Source organism: Anopheles arabiensis, chromosome X (assembly GCF_016920715.1).
Source record: "Anopheles arabiensis isolate DONGOLA chromosome X, AaraD3, whole genome shotgun sequence".
NCBI lineage: Eukaryota > Metazoa > Arthropoda > Insecta > Diptera > Culicidae > Anopheles > Anopheles arabiensis.
The window spans coordinates 9,796,349-9,814,250 of record NC_053519.1 but is presented as its reverse complement, the minus strand read 5'-3'; the positions used below and the strand labels follow the sequence as shown (position 1 = coordinate 9,814,250).

The following is a 17,902-nucleotide window of genomic DNA, read 5'->3' as shown; positions in this document are numbered from 1 at the left end:
ACAGTGTGTGGAGTAGTGATGGGTAAAGTTGGCAAAAATCCGGAGCCGACTCCGAAGGTCGGCACCGTCCAGCATTATTCGGAGTCGTTTGGAATTGTCAGGAGCCGTCCGAAATCGTCTGGAGTCATCTGGAGTCGTTTGGAGTTGTCCCGAGTCATCTGAAGATGTTTGGAGCCGTCCCGAGTCATCCGGAGGTGTCCAAATTAGTCTGGAATTGGCCAGGGACGGGGCCATTCGGAGTTAACAGGAGGTGTTTTGGTCAGGCATCTTATTTCCAGCTCCGACTCCGTCTTCTTCTGTCTCCGGTCAATTTAAACCGCTATTCCTAGAAAGTTTAAGAAGTGCACGCGTAAAAAGGAAAATGAAATGCCTCCGGCCGACTCTGACTGACTCCAGACAATTCCATACATTCCCCAACTCTGGGCGACTTAAATTCGGGATTTCCGGACGACTCCAGACTCCGGATGACTATGATGACTCTAGAAGACTCAGGCTCTGGTCGACTCCAACTCTCGGTTGTTCCGACTATGGGCGGAACTAGTTATTCCGATTTATCCAGAGTCGGAATAAACTTACCATAGGAGCTGGATCGGAGTCGTAGATGCTCTCCAGAAACCACACCACTAGTGTGGAGGACTTCCCGTCGGCGCACGGTGTTTGGTCGGTTCGTCGGTAGCAGTTGGAACGAGGAACACGGGGCCCAAATGGGACCAAAGCAATACCTACGGAACGCACCAGAAAAGGTTGTCGTTCTATTGATTGCAATCGATTCTACAATACCTTGTGAGCTTTTAGTTTAAGTTATGTTATGCATGTAAACATAAATTTAAATTTAAGATTCTCCTTCAAGTAAATCATCCAGTTTTGCCAAATCAGAAAAATTTCAAGATTCGTGAAAGTGGAATTCTAACATTTGACATCCTACAGCACAGCAAGTTTTTCGATGAGAGTCAAAATATATATGTATATATCCCATCATAGGACAAAATGAGCAGATAGCAGGTTTGGAAGCTGCCATTATTATATTGCAACTTCCCACACATTGATATTGCAAGAAATGCGATGCAGCAACTTCCCACACATTGATATTGCAAGATATGCAATGCAGTACCTAAGACGAGTTACACTGTTGGAGCTGTTCCAAAAACGTTAGCCCAATTATTCGTTCAAGTTTAGTAGTTAGGTAGTTAAAATGCATTTTTGCGCCTACAAGAACACAAACCGTGTACAGTACATTGTTAGCGGATATTTTGGGCAAACGACCCTATCATGCCCATGTTGCTTCCAGTTGCCGTAGCATGATTTCCCCATTCCGTGGGCTGAGCGTTGTGCTTTTGTTTGTATGATATGTTTTTTTCCCATTTTCGCGCTGTTTTCACTCTCCCTCCATGTCCTGTGTTTTTTTTTTTGCTATTTGTCAGTCTATATTGTTGACAATATTTTTACGCCAAGCCGGCCCTTCGGCAACAGCCCGTGCGGTCCCGGATTAAAGCCATGTTTATCGTTCCGCGGGCGAAAGCGGGAATGGAAAGCGATGCCAACGATCCTTCATCTCTTTGCTTCCCCCCTTTTTCCAACTTCCAACAAAGAGAGAGAGAGAGAGAGAGAGAGAGAGAGATAGCAAAAAACAACATCAACAAAACTGCTCCCTTAATGCATACGGAGCGAGATTACGAGAGTACAAAAATAATATAAATAGCGCCACGTAATCCTTCCACATCCCGTGCCAAGAACGTGGCTGCTGCTGCTACTGCTGATTCTGTGTTCTACCACTGTTTCCGTGTGTCTGTGTTTGTATTGAGCTGTTTGACTTATGCTGAATGTGTGTGTGTGTGTGTGTGTGTGTGTGTGTGTGTGTGTGTGTGTGTGTGTGTGTGTGTGTGTCAGTGTGCTGCTGCCAAACAACTCGCTGTTCCATCGAGGCGGGGGCCAACAACTTTATATTCTACGCTTGTCGCGCCCGGTGCTGTCCCGAAGCGGTTTGGGCAACGCGTGGTAATGGTGACTTCCGTCGCACTCACATCCTGCGACGGTTGTTTGAGCGGCTATGATGCGTGGTGAAGTTTTGGAGAGGAGTGCGGAGCAGGTGGATACCGACGGGGGGTTCTCACTGTCATCGGCAATGCTGTGCCGTGGAAATCGTGAACCGATGAAGCACTCCGATGTGCCATCATGTCAGAAAGTGAAGAACGAGCGCGCACACTATTGGAGTGGCGTCCTCTGAATGTCCTGGTGGTGGTGGTGGCACAGGACCATAAGTGTGACGGAAGATAGCTTGGCTGATGCTGTCCAAACCTCTGGTGCTGTCGAAATCCTGTCAACTTATCTCGTTTGTGCTACTGTGCACACACACACACACAAGAGCGTTTCCAAGGGGGCCTTCCCATGTTTAGAGCCCGACCATAGAACGGAAGGATCTGGAAAGGGCAGATCAGGGCTTTGGGGCTGTCCGAGGCCATTGCCTTTGGCGTTCGGCGTTGACCTCAACCACGTGGTCTAGCGCGACCAAGGGATGAGGGCCTGAGCTGGGGCACATCAGGATGATAGTTTGCAATTTGTTTAACAGGGCACGAATGCTGGGCAGGAGCAACGGCGGAGCGTGGCGGCAGTTCTTTCCACTGGGGCGGAACGGGTGCAGTACACAGACACACACACGCACGGTACTGCAGTACGACTCGACCGACATCATGCATAGCATTTGAATAATATGCATTGAAAACGGTGGAACAATAGACCGTTGTCGAGAAATGGCCGCTGCAAATGGAATCCAGCTCCGGTCCGGGGGTTTTGCTCGAGGACTTGCTCTTCCCACAGTCGCCATTCAATCGTCTCCAGCCAAACCTTTGACCCCCTCCCGGGGTACGACAATACATGGTCTGACCTACATGTCTATGTGTGTGTGTGTGTGTGTCTAGTTGTCGTCTCCAATGTCCTACTAGCTCCAGCTCCTCCACGCGTGCACCATAACCCGGCTGCTGCAATCGGCAAGATTCTGAAGTCCAGTGCGGTAGATCCTCACAGTTATCCAAAAAACGCACTCTAGGAGCTATCCAGACGGATGTTGGGCACGCGGGTCACCGGTGAGCTTTATCGGATTTCCGGACGAGTGAACTTGCCGCTTCCCGGAATTCGTCCGATTGCCGCACTTGGAGATGGGGAAAAAAGGTCCGATTCCGACTCACCGCACTGCCCTCGCTGCGTTACGGAGATCTTCCCAGGAATCTTCACCGGAAAGCGTCCCTTTTTGCGATTTCTTTTCAATAATGTGGACTTTTTGAAAGCAAACCCCTGGTTGTGCCCAAGAACGCAGGCTCCTCGTTTCACTAATTAGGAAAGCGAAGAGTTAACTTTTTAAAGAACGGACACGGCTCGACTGCGGAAGGGTGGTACGGTCCGGGGGTCAAACTTTGTCCCCATCGGTTATGGACACAGGCGGAAAAGCGAAGCGGATAATTCCTTTTTCCAGTTTCCTCGGCTTTTCGGCATAATCAGAAAGTCCAATGCATCCGTCTCGGGATCTCTGCGGGGGAAAAAAACGGAGGTACCGCCATAGGTTGAAGCTCCAAAATTCAATGGGTTTTTTTGTGTGGAAAGTTTTTGCAGCAATTCTTCGGCATATCTGTTTCCACTTCACAGCACGCAAACCGATGGAGGATGGAGAAAGATAGAGAATTAACGCTTTGATTGTGAGGCTTGGTTTTATCGGCGAACTTGCGATTTTTTTTGTTGTTCTGCCTCGAGAATGCTTTTGACAGGACGAGGTGTAGCGCCCCGCCAGTACGACGAAAGAGTAAAGCAATGTTTGCGTAATGAAGATTGACAATTGTTTCTCGGTATTTGCGGGCGCTGTGTCGTCGGGGGAACAAAAACCACATCACCGATAAAGCTGAATATCCAAATCGCACGCCAATCGTGAAGGGTCCTGCGGCATGCGGGCGCTGTTGACGCGTTGGGCGGTTTACAATCTGGGAGCTGTTGTTGTTGTTGTTGTTGTTGTTGGGTGACCTCGTTGCTGGTAGCGTTTTCTTCCGGCCAGGCAGCGCAAACAAGCCCTTGTCGCTGTGTTGACAACACGCGAGCCTACGCAGCCGTTTCCGAAAAGGCAACACGCGAGTCCACGTGTGTGTGTGTGTCGGGTTGCACTTTGTGCCTTTTTGATTATGTATCGATGTTCAGGCCACAGTGGAGCGGTGGAGGGAGTCAAACTGCAGCCAGCTGCAGCTGGCCCGGTCGTGCGAGGCGGAAGAATGTGATTGCGGAACGTTCGAATCCGCCCGCACCAGCCACGAAAGACGTCGAAGGTGTTGGTGGTGGAGTGGTACTACCACAAGCGAGCTGCGAGCTAGTAGTTAAGGGTGTGGTCATGGTCTAGGTAACATGCCAGGCAACAGCCGAGCAACGCTCCAGAACGGTGTGCCGTCCGCTGTAGCTTTTTAGAACGTTCTAGGACCATGGCGACCCTTCTAAAGTGGAACCACTCGGAATGCAACTTCAATCACACACACACACGGCGCGCGCGAATGCCGATGACGCTCGTTATTGGTATGGCAGCGCAAATTGTGGCGCCCGCCGGAAACAGAATGCTTTGCGCGATGTAGGGCAATGTTGCTGCTGCTGCTGTTGCTGGAGAAGTGAATGAATGAATCCTTGCGATGAGAGGCCTTCAATCATCTTGATGTCCAGTTGGCAGTTGGCAGCTCTGGGCAGGCCTGATTATAGTGCAATCCTGACTGTCGGACGATCATCAATCAAACATTCGTCCGCTTCGACCTGGGTGTAAAGTAATTGTCCGTGGCCGGGTCAAACCTGTCGCCGATGCTTTGCTCTAGTACGCTGTACCGTGCAGAGGCCGCGAGTGAAGATGTTGGCAGCGCCGAACGGGAATCAAAGTTTGGGAAATACCGACGACATTACATCTCCAGCTGGATGACACACCGTGAAGGAGAATGTGACGAAGAAACCGCGCGGACCCCATTAATTCTGCAATGTCTCGCTCCAACAACTTCACACCCTTGCATCTCATTGTTAGGCAAGAGAAGAAGGTCTATTCAATTCTGTGAAATGCAATGGAAAAGTTGAGCGATTGGGCCGGTCGAAAGCCTTCGTCCGATGACAGCACTGCCCTGGCTTGGACGGCACTCATCGCCAACCGGTCACGGCTGATTAGATCGCCTTCGAGCCCTACCTGTCATGTTGTGATGCGCCGGCTGCGTTTTCGGGCCGATTTTTTGGCGCAGCCAACCGGAGCGCGCGCTTTTGCGGGCAGGTTGCGAGATGGAGCGCGCGTGCACCGTTGCCCCAGTAATTGCTACCGCCGACGCGAACGGATTCCAATTGGCAAGAACTGCACTTACTTCCGTCTACGGTCGAAAGGAGCGGCTTGGCTGGGTCCACAGACCACACACACACACACACACACTGACACATACACATACTGAGCGAGACACAAAACGTAACGGCCGTCCGGTATCAGGCACACGCTGCGTGTAAGAAGAGAAAGGACTACAAGCACTATACGAAAAAAAAAACAGAGTCGGTAAGGTGTTGAGTTGCATGGAAAGGGGTCCCAAGCCCAAGCGACTAACTAGCTTCCCCTCCTCCTCCCTCCTTCTTCCCACTCCCCTCCGATAACTGTGCCTTTGTTGGCAGAGCGGGGCAGAGCGACTAGCAGGTGTGCGACAGGGACAGTAGGCCAGGGCATGTCTGCACGACTCGTTTTCGCTCCAACCAACGCCACACACTGGGGCTATTCGAGGCATACACGCACGCGAAAAGAGTACCACTGTGCCCAAGGGAAGGAGAGGGGGGTGAGGGTTTGTGGCGAGTGAAACAGGTGTGCGAGTGTGTGTGTGTGGCCGGCGGAACGGGCCACTGTCTATATATAAGCGCACGGGGCGTATTTGCGTACGATCTGTTTACAAACAAACCTTTGCGAGCAGCGGTTGCGATCTGAGCGGACCGCACACGTCAAGAGAGGAAACCAACCGCGCAGGGATCAGTCCAATTTTGCAGCTTGAGTTTTGGTCCGCGACATCCGTACAGGGTACTCGCCTTAGTGCTGCGGTGAAGGTACGACAGCGACGCCACCGCGTGCTTTTTGTCGCTTAAATCAGTGTATATTTGTGTGCTCTGTATGTGTGTGTGTTTGTGTGTTTATGTGCGTGTGTTTGAGTGTGTGTTCGATACTTCCAGTTTCTCTGATACTACCTCTTTATTCACCTTCATCTTCCTTCGGTATCGCTGCGTGACCTTGTGCAAAACGTGCCCGGGGTGCCTCGACAGGTCAGGTCATCGACGCAGCCACACAGCCAACAGCAAGCTCTTCGACCCACCGGCACTGGGTAGTCGCACGAACAGCAGCGCCAACCACCACAGCCAAGCGCAGCTTAAGCGGAGGGTCCCTCGCTCAAACTCAACAAAAGGCTCACAAGACAATCAACCAAAAATGAAGTCTCTGGTAAGTGGATCTCGGAGTTTTTGCTCCAAAGACACCGAAAAGGGTTGCTGCAGTGTGAATCCAACCTGGAGTTGTTCCAAGGTTCTCGTGTGTGTTTGTGCGTGTGTGTGTGTGTGTGTAAAATCAATCAGTGCGCCACTGTGTACCAAGTGTCTAAGCGCTCCATAACAAGTCCGTAGGAGTTCTGGGTTAAATTCGATCCCTGCGCAGCGAAGTAGAAGACAGAAGACAGCAAAGAAAAAACCGGATCGAATTTCTCACCAACCTCAAGTTAGCTTTCAGAGCATTCAACAAGGCAATGCTTTCCTTCTGTTCTGGTTTTATCATCCCATTCCCCCCTCTCATACCCATCAGAGACAGCCAGACTCGCATTACCGCATTCTGTCATTACTGACGGTTTCGGTTGTTGCAGCTCTCCTCTTGCTCGGATCACTATCGAAGTTCGTCCCAGAGCGATAACTTTCCCGAGATTTGTACCAAGAAGACGCGTCCGAAGACGAATATGGACATTGTAACTGTAGTACTGCTTTCCGGGCGGCGCAAAACTCGCTTCCAGGGAATCCAGCCAACCCGGAGTCCAGCTTGGGCTGGTGGTTAGTCTTGGGGACTTTGTCCGATGTTTCCGGCATGGGTTTGCTAATGACATTTTGATGCACACCCAGGCTCATCAGTTGGTGGAAAAGGAAGAAAAAAAAACACACACACACACACACACACACACATTTAGGACAGAATGTTGGTGTTGGTCGGCAATTAAGCTTCAGTTCCTGCCGAAGAGTTTCGGGTAACACTTGCCTACCTGGAGCAGCGCTGTGCATGTGGGGACAGGAAATGACTTTTCAACAAACAAACAAACCGCAAAAAAACGGCAGGACCTATCCCAAAACGTAACGCACTCACGTAATGGGACCGAAGTTCGGGCAAAAGGTTAATATCTTCAGATTGAACGCCGCCTTTCACCGTTCACCAAGCAATCAGGAATCCTCAAGGTCGCATGTGGCGTTGGTGGTGCGTCGGCGTTAGGATATAATTTTGGAGCAAGAAGCACACACCAACACACGCATTGGGTTTAGTTTTAGCCGTCATCGGCGCGTAATAATCCGCAGCCGGATGGGTAACAGTCGCAACTTCACCCATAAGGGACAGTGTGAAAGGTGGGGAAAGGCGAAGAGAGAAAGAGACACACGCACACATGATTTATAGACAATCTGGCGCGATGATCTGGGGACTGGTGGAGAGGCGCACGCTCATAATTTATTTATTTATTCATTAGCTTGGGTGACGGCGTGCAGGCAATATCTCTATACAGTGGGGCGCGCGCACACGAGACCCCGTCGGCCCGGTCGACACCTCTAGTTCGAGCGAGCGACAAAACAAGGAAGTGCCCCTGCAACCCACGCGCCTACGCGCCCCAGTATGGGGCACCGTAACAGCACTGTAGCGCGACCGTGTATTTGTGTGTGAGGGCATGCGCCCTGACAAGATGTATTATACATCCTAATGGGGTTTTGCTCAATGGTGCAGTTTTTTTCTGCTTCTCTGGTTTTGTTTTTCGGTGCCGCTGTTGTTGCTGCTTTATTACACAACTCATTTACCATAGGACCCAGGGAGGCCGGCCCGGGGTTTGGATGATGTCCGCCGCGATTTTTTTGCTGTTGTCGTTGGACCGAAAAATTGCTCATCCGTTGCACCCGGCCGATGGTGTGTTCGATGAAGCGAGCGACCGTATCTCACCATCGGCCCTTAAATTGCGTTGGTTGCTGTTTTAGTGTTTTTTTGGGAAAGGGAAATGCCTCAACGCTTCAACTGGTCTCAGAAGTCAACAGTTGTGTTGAAGCGAGCGATGAAGACCTGTGCCTGTGCAGCTTTTCGTTTTGGACTACGGACAGCCAGAGGAGAGAAAAGGAGAGAGAGAGAGAAGTATGAATGAATTCCTGAATCAGCCCTTTATCCTCACACGGCCAGTCCTCCTGTGGGAGGCGGTAGTTCATCCAGCGAGAAGCTCTCTGGAATCCAGAATAATGCCTCGTTAAGGAGCTGCATTGTTCCGGCGACCCATCTCATAAGGGGGCTCAGGAAATGTCTTGAAGAAACTGCCAACTCTCTTCATGGGAGTGTGAGAAACCCAACCCAAGAAGGCGTTACAGCAAGTCAGGTAATCCCCATTGATCCGTGAGTAGACTGGAAGCTATCCGTGTGGAAGCTTTTACAACGCAGCTCCCAGGGTGGGTGGGGTTTGGACTAAAATCATTAGGAGCGTAAATTGACAAAATTTTAGCACGTTTAAGCTATTATGGCATTTCGCCGCTGACGGTCGCTGAACTCCGTGTCACCGTCAGCAGCAGCAGCAGCAGCAGAAGAAAAAGGAACAAAAAACTCTCGCCTCATCGCTGAGTGGCGAAGCTTCTCGGAAGGATGTTTTTACGTGCAAGTGCTTCTAATAAGAGTTCTAGCCTCCTTTCCGTACGTCTGCTTCTCCTGCTTTGCCCGCGGAATCTCATGCTTTGCAGAAAGCGGAATTACCTTTAATTTTCCATCCAGGTGGTGTGCGCCGGTTTACGGGCGTCATAAAAAAAAACCTTCCCGATGTGAAGAAGGAAGAGGAAGGCCGTGAAGCTTTGGGTTTTGGATGCCGACATTTTCATGCTAATCTACGAGAATTAACATTTTTCAATTAAATACCAATTCTGGTTCACAAGAACCTTTCGGTGTGCGCTTCAGGACTTATTAACTGTCCCCGGAGTGTTCCCACTGAGAGTGTTTCTGGTAAAGAAAAATAATGTACTCGGCTCCGATTCGACAAAAAAAAATGGAATCGAATCCGGAAGGTAAGTACGCCCAGCATTATCCGAGGCCTTTTGGAATCATCTGGAGCTGCTCAGAAGACTCCAGTTCTGGGCGACTCCTGCTGACTCCAACTCCGGATGACTCCGGACGACTCTGGATAACTCCGGAGAGCTCCAGATGACTCAGGATGACCTCGGACAACTTCAAACGATTCTGGGCGATTCTGGAAACCTCCGGATGATTCGGGACGACTCCAACTCCGGATGACTTCAGATGACTCCGGACGACTCCGGACGACTCCAGTTCTTAGCAATTCCTGCTGACTCCAACTCTGGATAACTCCGGAGGACTCCAGATGACTCAGGATGACCTTGGACAACTTCAAACGACTCTGGACGATTCCGGAAGCCTCCGGATGACTCCGGACGACTCCAACACCGGATGACTCCAGATGACTCCGGACGTTTCCGGATGTGTCCAGACGACTCCGGACGACTCCGGATGACTCCGACTCCGGACGGCACTAGTGGTTCCAAATTTTCCGGAGTAGGATCGGAGTTGTGAGTGCTCTGCAGAGAGTACACCACTAGTACTAACTATTTCCTTACAGCATGTGTCCCATCGGTTGAAGGAGCATGCACGAAAAACCTCCCAATCTCCGTAACACAACAAAAAAATGTATATAAATATACCTAACCAGATGACTTCCCCAGCAGAAAGGATCAGAAGTGAAAAGCCAATTTCAGTGGCCGCCCACTCCGCTCACGCCTATTACGCAAGAACGGTTCTGCGTGTGCTCCAGCAGCGAGACTTCAGCCCCAGCGTTCTGCAAACGAAGGCACGGTTACCTAACCCTCTGGCAGGCGTGTGTCCTCGTTTTTTTTATTGTTTTTTGTTTGGTTGCTCTGTGTAAAAATAATGCCACCGGCACAGGTCGCTTCGATATGAGATTGCTGTCGTCGGGTCGAATAAGTATTTTTTGTTTTTTTTTTTGGATGGTAGGAAAGTATTTTCTGATCGAGAACCGGCCGGCTGATCACCGGGCTGCGGACCGGGGTTCACTCTTCACTTCGTATGTAAATAAGCGGGGGTCGGTACCCGCAGGCACTAGCCTGGTTTTGCGGGAAGATGTGTCAACATGTTGGCTCGCAAAAATATTCTAGCACCGAACCGGGCGCACTCGCAATATCCAATACCACTTGTGTGTCTTGCAGTGTCTCGTTTCGGATATTGGAAGGAACCGGGGGGGTTTTTTCCAGGAATGTGAAATGTGGAATTTTATAGTTGCATGCCACTCCAAAACCGGCAGGAATCTGTGTGGCCGGCCGGCTTTTTGTTTTCGGAACAAGTGCGCAGGGCTCTGGTACTCCTCTTCACCGAAAAGGCAATGTTTAGTAATATGCATGTTTTTTGTGACTTCTTCTATTTTTGCACGTGCCAGTTACTACTCTCCGCGATAGTGACGATTATTGCGGCCCAGAGAGACTACACCACGCCGGTGCCGATCCTGAAGCAGATCAACCGACACAACGAGGACGGCAGCTACAGCTACGGCTACGAGGCGGCGGACGGTACGTTCAAGATCGAGACCAAGTACCCGAACGGGGAGGTGCAGGGCAAGTACGGCTACGTGGACGACGGTGGCAAGCTGCGCGAGATCGAGTACGGTGCGAGCAATCGCGGTTTCGAGCCTCAGGGTAAGTGTGCTCTAGATGCTCTAGTTGTGCGTCTTTCCCGAGAAATTATATCAAAACTCCCTCCCCCCCCCCCAAACTTTCCAATTCCAGGTACGGACATTAACGTGCCACCGCCGACGCTAAGCAACAGCAACTATCCGCCGCTCGGCCCGAACGAGGAAGACGACGGCCAGTACCGGGAGGACCCGAGCATCTACTACAAGGACTCGCGCTACAACTCGAAACCGGCGCCGTACAATGCGCCGCGCCCCGCACCGGTAGCGTACAGCCCGGCCCCGCAGCAGTACTACCGCGACGCGGCGTCGCAACCGGAGCAGCCGGCCGCCAGCTACCAGCCGCAGCACCGATTCCAGCCCCAGCCCCAGCACCAGCAGCAGCAGTACTATCAGCAGCCGGCGGTGCCTCAGCACCGGGCCGACATCTGGCACCCGAACGCGAAGGTCGACATCAACACCGGCTCGTACTCGCTGAGCTACACCGGCAGATAAGGTGACGGGCGGACCTGAGACCCCCGGCACAGACAATCCAAATCCAAATCCAAACAGACCGTCCAACATGGCCAACTCTCACTGAGAGAAAACAACAACAACAACAACAACAACAACAGAAAGCAACAACCTCTCTAATACATCCTAAGTCATAGACACGGTGACGTCTTCCCTGTGAATACTCTTCTCCATCGCCTTCCCATTTGTATGGTTTTGTTTTGATTCAGCGCGTCCGTTGCAGTGACCAACTCCGAACGTCGGGTGGGAAAAAGGAAGGGAAAGAAGGCCGCAGAGATGAATGGACGGTCAGGGCACAGCAGGCGCAATAAAAACGGGTAGAGATGAGCCTCTATTTCCAAATCGAAAAACGCGTGTCCGACAGGTGTTTGCAATATGATTGTATCGAGGGGGTTTTCGTCCGCCCTGTTGGCAATTTCAACCTCTTGAATGTGGGTGTTGGAACTTGGGGGGAGGGAGGCAAAACCTCAACATCTATAGGTAATCGATTGCCACCCGGGACCGATAAATCTTGGAGCCTCGGAATGGTGGAGTTTGCACCAGGTGTGCGTCCTACGCCTTCATTTTCTTTCGTAGCTGAGCTTCGGGTAAAATATGGGAATGCCGAAAAAGGAAAAAAAAAAATGAAAGAACGATGATTCTCGGCACCTTGGGAAAGAGGGTCGTTTTTGTTGTGGTTGTGCTAGTTCTCGAAATTAGTCCCCGGAAGGCGAGAAAGCAGAGGGAAGTAAAGCAACGAATCAATATCTGCTGCCGGGCGTAACCAGCGGGTTGTGCACACAGTAAACACCTCCAAACAAACCCGCTTCTCGCGGCAAATTCCACCACCTTCAGGCGACTGTTGGCACCGCTCCGGGCTCGGTGACAGTGTTGTGTGCGACGGCAGGAGCAAGCAACGAACCCCCACTGACACGCCCACACGTACACACGGCCCGCAACCTATCGCTTTGTAAAGCACAGGGACGCAAGCGAATGGTCGCGTATTTGCTATAATTAATTCATTGCAACATTCTCGCGCTTGGCACCGGTGGGGAGGGTGGTTCCGGGAGCACTTTGGCGGCGGGTAATTAATTTATCAAACCGCATACCGTTCCGGGGCTGGCTCTCCATTGCGGACGGTTCGAACAGTGCGCCCAAGATGTCGTCTTCACAACCCTCCCCTTCGCTCACGGGATTGTCAATTAAGCGTGGATTGGCCGCATGGGAGCAGGGGTAGAGGAGGTGGCGGTAATGGCATGTGTCAACAGTTCAACCTGGGCGCACTCTCACACCACGCACCTGCACGATTTTTCAGCTTTATCCTCAATTTATTGAATGCTCCACAAGGCGAGGAGAACGGTTTTGCCGGACGCTGCCGGCGGAGGGAAATGGGGGAAAATAAATTAAAAAAAAAAAACAAAAATAAAACAAAACAAGAAAAAAACCACAACAAACTAGCCTTGTTCAAAACAGCTCCTTTTCAACGGCTTAACAGTGGCTCTTGAGCAGCCCGCCGCCTACCCCTAAAAGCTGCATACAAAAGACCAGCAGCGTTCTGCGCCCGGGCGTTATGCAATTATTGTGCACAACCGTGCCAAGCAGCTGACAGGCCGGCGGGCGCTCCGTTGCAGTACTTGCCATTTTGCATGCTGCTGTGCTGCCCACCGTTGCTCGTCCCGTCCCGTTCCGTGCCACTGCCACAATGGGCAGTTTAGAACAAATTTCGGGATAAAATTATTTTTGCAGCAATTGTTAGTTTTTATCGTTTGTAGTAAAGTGTTATGATAGTAAATAACATTTTATATGTAGTTCGCATCCATACCACCAGGTGGCGCTTCATAAAATAGTGTTTTAAGGGATCTTTGCTTTTGTAGTTAATTCTCATCACTTTTACTCGCAGGTAGTACGAATATTAAAAATGTACATACACAACTTAGGTGGATGCTATTACAAGCTTCTGACGTCTAGTTTACATTTCTAAAGACATGAATAAATGCATTTAAATAATTAGATAGAGCAGGTAAATTGGAATAAAGTAGTTCTCAAATTCGTAATGAAAAGCAGCCCATATTGTTTGTCTTTGAATATTCATCCAATACTTTTCCAAGTCCTGTACTGCCTTCAGAAGGGGTAATAAAACTGAAAATCCGATGTTCTTGGGTTTACAACTATCCAAATCAGAGGAATACAGCTCATTATACAAAATGTCCTTCTGGATGCATTTTCTTTCTTGCAAAATATTATTTGTAGCATACTCCCCTCTATCCTTATATTTAGTTTGTCATGACTTTTGGGAGTTTCTTCTCCCAAAACGCCAATAGATGCTGGTGCATTCATAACATTTTCCTGTAATGCGCATAATGTTAGAATTATTTTCCTTACATCCGTCTATAATCTGGAGCAGGAACAAAAGGGTTTTGGTTCTGATTTGCTTCATTATATTGAATGATAAAGTTAGGTTAGAATAGAAATTTACATATTAGATAAGTACATGAGCTGAAACTAAGATACACAGCTTCGTAATGGATATTAAAAGTGATTAAAAGCAAGTAGAATATATTTTTGTAGAATACACTAAATGCGCTACACTAGACACCTATGGAGCTGCCTAGTTACGCATGTGTCTGTTTTTAGAAAAAGTTGATGTGAAAAAACTTCAATAAAATTCGCGTTCGCAAACTTTCGCAGAATATTTCTTGACAGATTGATAGTATATATATTATAATATTATGTGACATATATGAAACAACGATACTCTTCGCCACTTCCATAATGGCATCAAGTCAAAAATTAAAATGATAAAAAATTTCGGGAAGATTTTTCAGTTATTATCGTATATTTTTGCATAAAATTAGTTTAACTCAAAATCTTTAATGTATTTATAAAGCTGACTAAATATCCTTTTTAAAATGTCTAAACTTATCAAAATCGGTTCATAGTTGAAAAAGTTACAAAGGTTCAAAGTTTTCCAAAAAAGTGAAAATTTTCTGCGTTTTTTTAACAAGTCTCGACTTTGAGAGGTCTTTTCTAGAGAACCACAAAAGATAAAGAGCTCATATTTGGTATTTTTCTTAGTTTAACCCTTAGTACTAAAACCTATTATTTGGAATTGCCCTATTACAAAGTTGATTTTTTGAATTTCATCCCGGCAAATGCCCATTGTGGCACTGGCCAAACGGGGGTCAAATAAAACGCCCCCCCCCCACTCGCCCCCCGTCCCCAGGATATCAACAAGTCAAATTGTGTTGTTATCGGCTGTGGCGTGGCAAATCCGTGAAACGTGCCAATTGAGCAGGCACATTTCGCTGCCTGTTTCTGTCCCATTCTCTCTCTCTCTCTCTCTCTCTCTCTCTCTTGAGCACGTCCCAGGCGGAAAGGGGCACCGGGCGTTGGAGTGCTTGGGCTGCGGAAGGTTCCTGTTCGTTATTGTCTCTTGGTTGTACGATTGTCTCGTTTGTGGAGCGAATTTTAATCCACCATCTTTTGCCGCACGATTAGTGCATGTTCGACGGTGCGCCCCACTGCTCGCCTGTTGTTTTTACTTCAGTCTCCCGTACCGGAACTCACTCAGAATGACCAAATTCGGGTCCTTCTCCCCAGTCTTCGCAATCCACTTAGCAACAGGCAGAACAGGAAGATGGAAATAAATACGTACTCCGGGGTTGATCGAGTTTCGCATGTTTCGTTCTTTTGTGCTTTTGTTTTAGTTTTTATTGTTGTTGTGGTTGTTGTTTTTTGGTTCAACTCTGGGTGGCCTTCAAATGGTTGTAAAGTGACATTTAGGCTGATGGGAAAACGCCTTTGGGGGCGAGGTGCAAGCAAACACCCTTGGCGCTCGTGCCGGCTGACATTTGTCCAGTTTCGTTGCGCGGGCCGAGCAGGACGCAAGGACGCGTAACGCAAAACCCAGCTGACATTATTCTCGTCTTCCGAGCGCACTCGGTTGCCGCGGTGATTCGCTACTATCGTCGGGGTGGCCGGTAAAGCCGATGAAGAGATAGCTTTTCTGCTGCTCCGCCCTTGTGTACGCACTCCCGGTTGTGAAACGAGCTAGGTCGAGTGTAAATATAGACTTTCGTACCAGTTCGTACCGTGCGGTAAGTACACATCGGCCCTGTACGTGCAGTCGAGAGCTCTGTATGTGTGTGATTTTGTTTTTTTGCTAGTTCATTCGCTCTTCCTTTGCTGTAGATATAAATTATGGCGCTCCCTACCGCTTGGTGCGTTCTGCTTTCCTGCCCTTGCCGCTGCGAACGAATGATTCGTGAACCGTGAACGGTAAACAATCGAAAGGCTTCCCGAGCTTTGAATCTCTTTACAGCTTCACCAGCAGCAGCAGCAGCAGCGGCTCCATTTTACCGTACAGTAGAACCTGCAAACAAGGGCAAAAGTGGAGCGGAAGCCCCCCGCATAGAAAAGCCCCAGCGCCCGGGAAGAAGGATGCGATCTATTTATTTTTGCACCGAGCGTCGTACACCGACAGCAATAGCAACAAAAAAAAAAAAAAAGAAAAGAAGGAGTGTAGCTTTGGAAAATTTTCACAGAATTACGCGAACGGGCCCCGTAGCAGGCAGGCAGGGCAGGAGCTCATACGAAAATACACTGATGTGGAGGGGGGGAGGGGGGGGCGGTAGGGGAAAGAAAGCAACCGAAAAACGGGATGCAATGAAAATAATAATAACAAAAAATACATGCAAAACGAGGCGAATCTTGTTTACTGAGCCCATCCGCCCATTGTAAGGCGTAACAAATGTAATTTCGATAAGCCGGAATTTATAGCAAAAAGGACCACCCTTCCCGACCACCCCTTTTTTATTTGGAAAAAGTAAGTACGTGTGTGTGTGTTTGTAAAAGGACTATTACAGCGAAAGAAAAAAAAACGAAGGGAAATGAGCAACAGCATAGGGTTTCGCAAGCGATCCAACCAAAACACCGAACGCTCGTGTGCGAAAATAAGAGCACCGTAAAACAAATGCTTTGAAACATAACAAAACCGAGACGGGGTGCGGGGGAAGGGATGCGAGGGAAAGCAAGCATTGTCTATCCTTCTCACCACACACACACACACATACACGCGCACAGCGCACATAGCGCACTGAGGTAAGATTAAAGCTCTGTCCTGGACCGGTGCGAAACGGTTTTTATGCGAACGTGTTGCTTTAAAACAAAAGGTTTTAACAAGAGGGAAAGCAAAAAAAAAAAACATCCTCTCGCACGACACACGTGCACACGTTCGCCCCATACGTCCATTAATTCATCTGTCTGGTGCTGCGGGCCAGTGGAGGTGGCATCTGAAAAGTGAAAAGAATTTTCCATTTCGCATTAACAAGAAGGGCGGCTGGAAGCGTATGGCATAACTTTCGGGCGCGTTCGTGCTGCGAGAAGGTAAATGCTGTGAGCAGATGCGAACCAAAGAAGAAAAAAAAAAAACAGGGAAAGAAAACAAAAAAGGGCGAGAGAAGAAATCTCCAGAAAATGAAAGGGAAAAGGCGTTGTGGGTGTGGGATATTTGTTTGCACGCCGTACAGCGATCTCGCGTATCGAACGCGCCTTCCCGTCACCTTGTGCCTTGTGTTTCTTCTTCTTCTTCTTCTTCTTCTTCTTTTTTGGGAGCCGTTTTAGGGAGGTGTAAAATTTGGGGGGAGTACTGAAAACGGGCAAGGCCAATCATTTGTTGTCCGCGTTTCCCTTTCCAAGGTCACCGGCCCCAGTCACCCTGGTTACTGGTCTGGGGTGTGGCAGAAAAGGTATAAGCATAGCAAGTGGTGAAAGCAAAGCAAGGCAACTACAAAAAAAAAAACAGAGATCCAGCGGGGTGGGAGGGTGAAATAATAAGCCTGCCCGGTCGCGGAAATGAGTCAAGGCGAGTGAGAAATGGGTTACCTTTCTCCCAGCGGCCCTCGGGCCGGTTTTAACGGTTAGGAGGAGAACGGAACGAGTTCGAGTAACACTGGTTGCAGCTAATCAGGGGCGGGCAGCGGATCCTTTTAAGGAGGTGACAGGTGCTTGACCGGTTCTTGTTTGGTTTGTGTTTAATTATAAAAAAAAAACACTCCGTTAATCTTGTTTGACCTTGCAAAAGCTTAATGCAGCATGGTTTCGAAACGAAGCATAAAAGATTGCATCAACACTTAGCTGTGTACAAACCTTTTCCATGATCGCTCGACAAAAGTATCAAGACATCGACGTTCAATTCAGCTCAGTCTAATATCTTGACGTACCACACACACACATTTACATCTTAAGTAGGAATAGACTAGTGTGAAGTGGGTGGTTGTAATGGATTTTCCAAATATTTAAACTGTTTCCTAGACACTTTTTCTTTGATTGGACCGGACAGGATTTGGTTACCGTATTTTAAAACGCTGACATCCTTTCTAGCCAAGGGTCAATGGGGCTTGTACAATCGCTCTAGAAGTTGAGCAGTCGTCTAACAGCTTTCCGTGAATAAAATCAAAGCATACTAATTGCTAGCA

General features: G+C 49.0%; 1 protein-coding gene across 1 annotated transcript; it reads left to right on the top strand.

Annotated features, from left to right (window-relative positions):
- The first annotated feature begins 5,897 nt into the window (after positions 1-5,897).
- Positions 5,898-11,797, top strand: LOC120906509 (pupal cuticle protein 27). Its single transcript, XM_040318240.1, has 4 exons — positions 5,898-6,069; positions 6,283-6,457; positions 10,686-10,941; positions 11,032-11,797. The coding sequence occupies exons 2-4, from the start codon at positions 6,446-6,448 to the stop codon at positions 11,427-11,429; spliced, it is 666 nt and encodes a 221-aa protein (XP_040174174.1). The 5' UTR covers positions 5,898-6,069; positions 6,283-6,445; the 3' UTR covers positions 11,430-11,797.
- Positions 11,798-17,902: the final 6,105 nt, after the last annotated feature.

What these genes read in the sequence shown, in the direction of transcription:
- LOC120906509 (XM_040318240.1), top strand. An exon ending in TCGCGGTTTCGAGCCTCAGG is followed by an intron (nt 10,942 to 11,031) that starts GTAAGTGTGCTC and finishes TTCCAATTCCAG; the next exon opens with GTACGGACATTAACGTGCCA.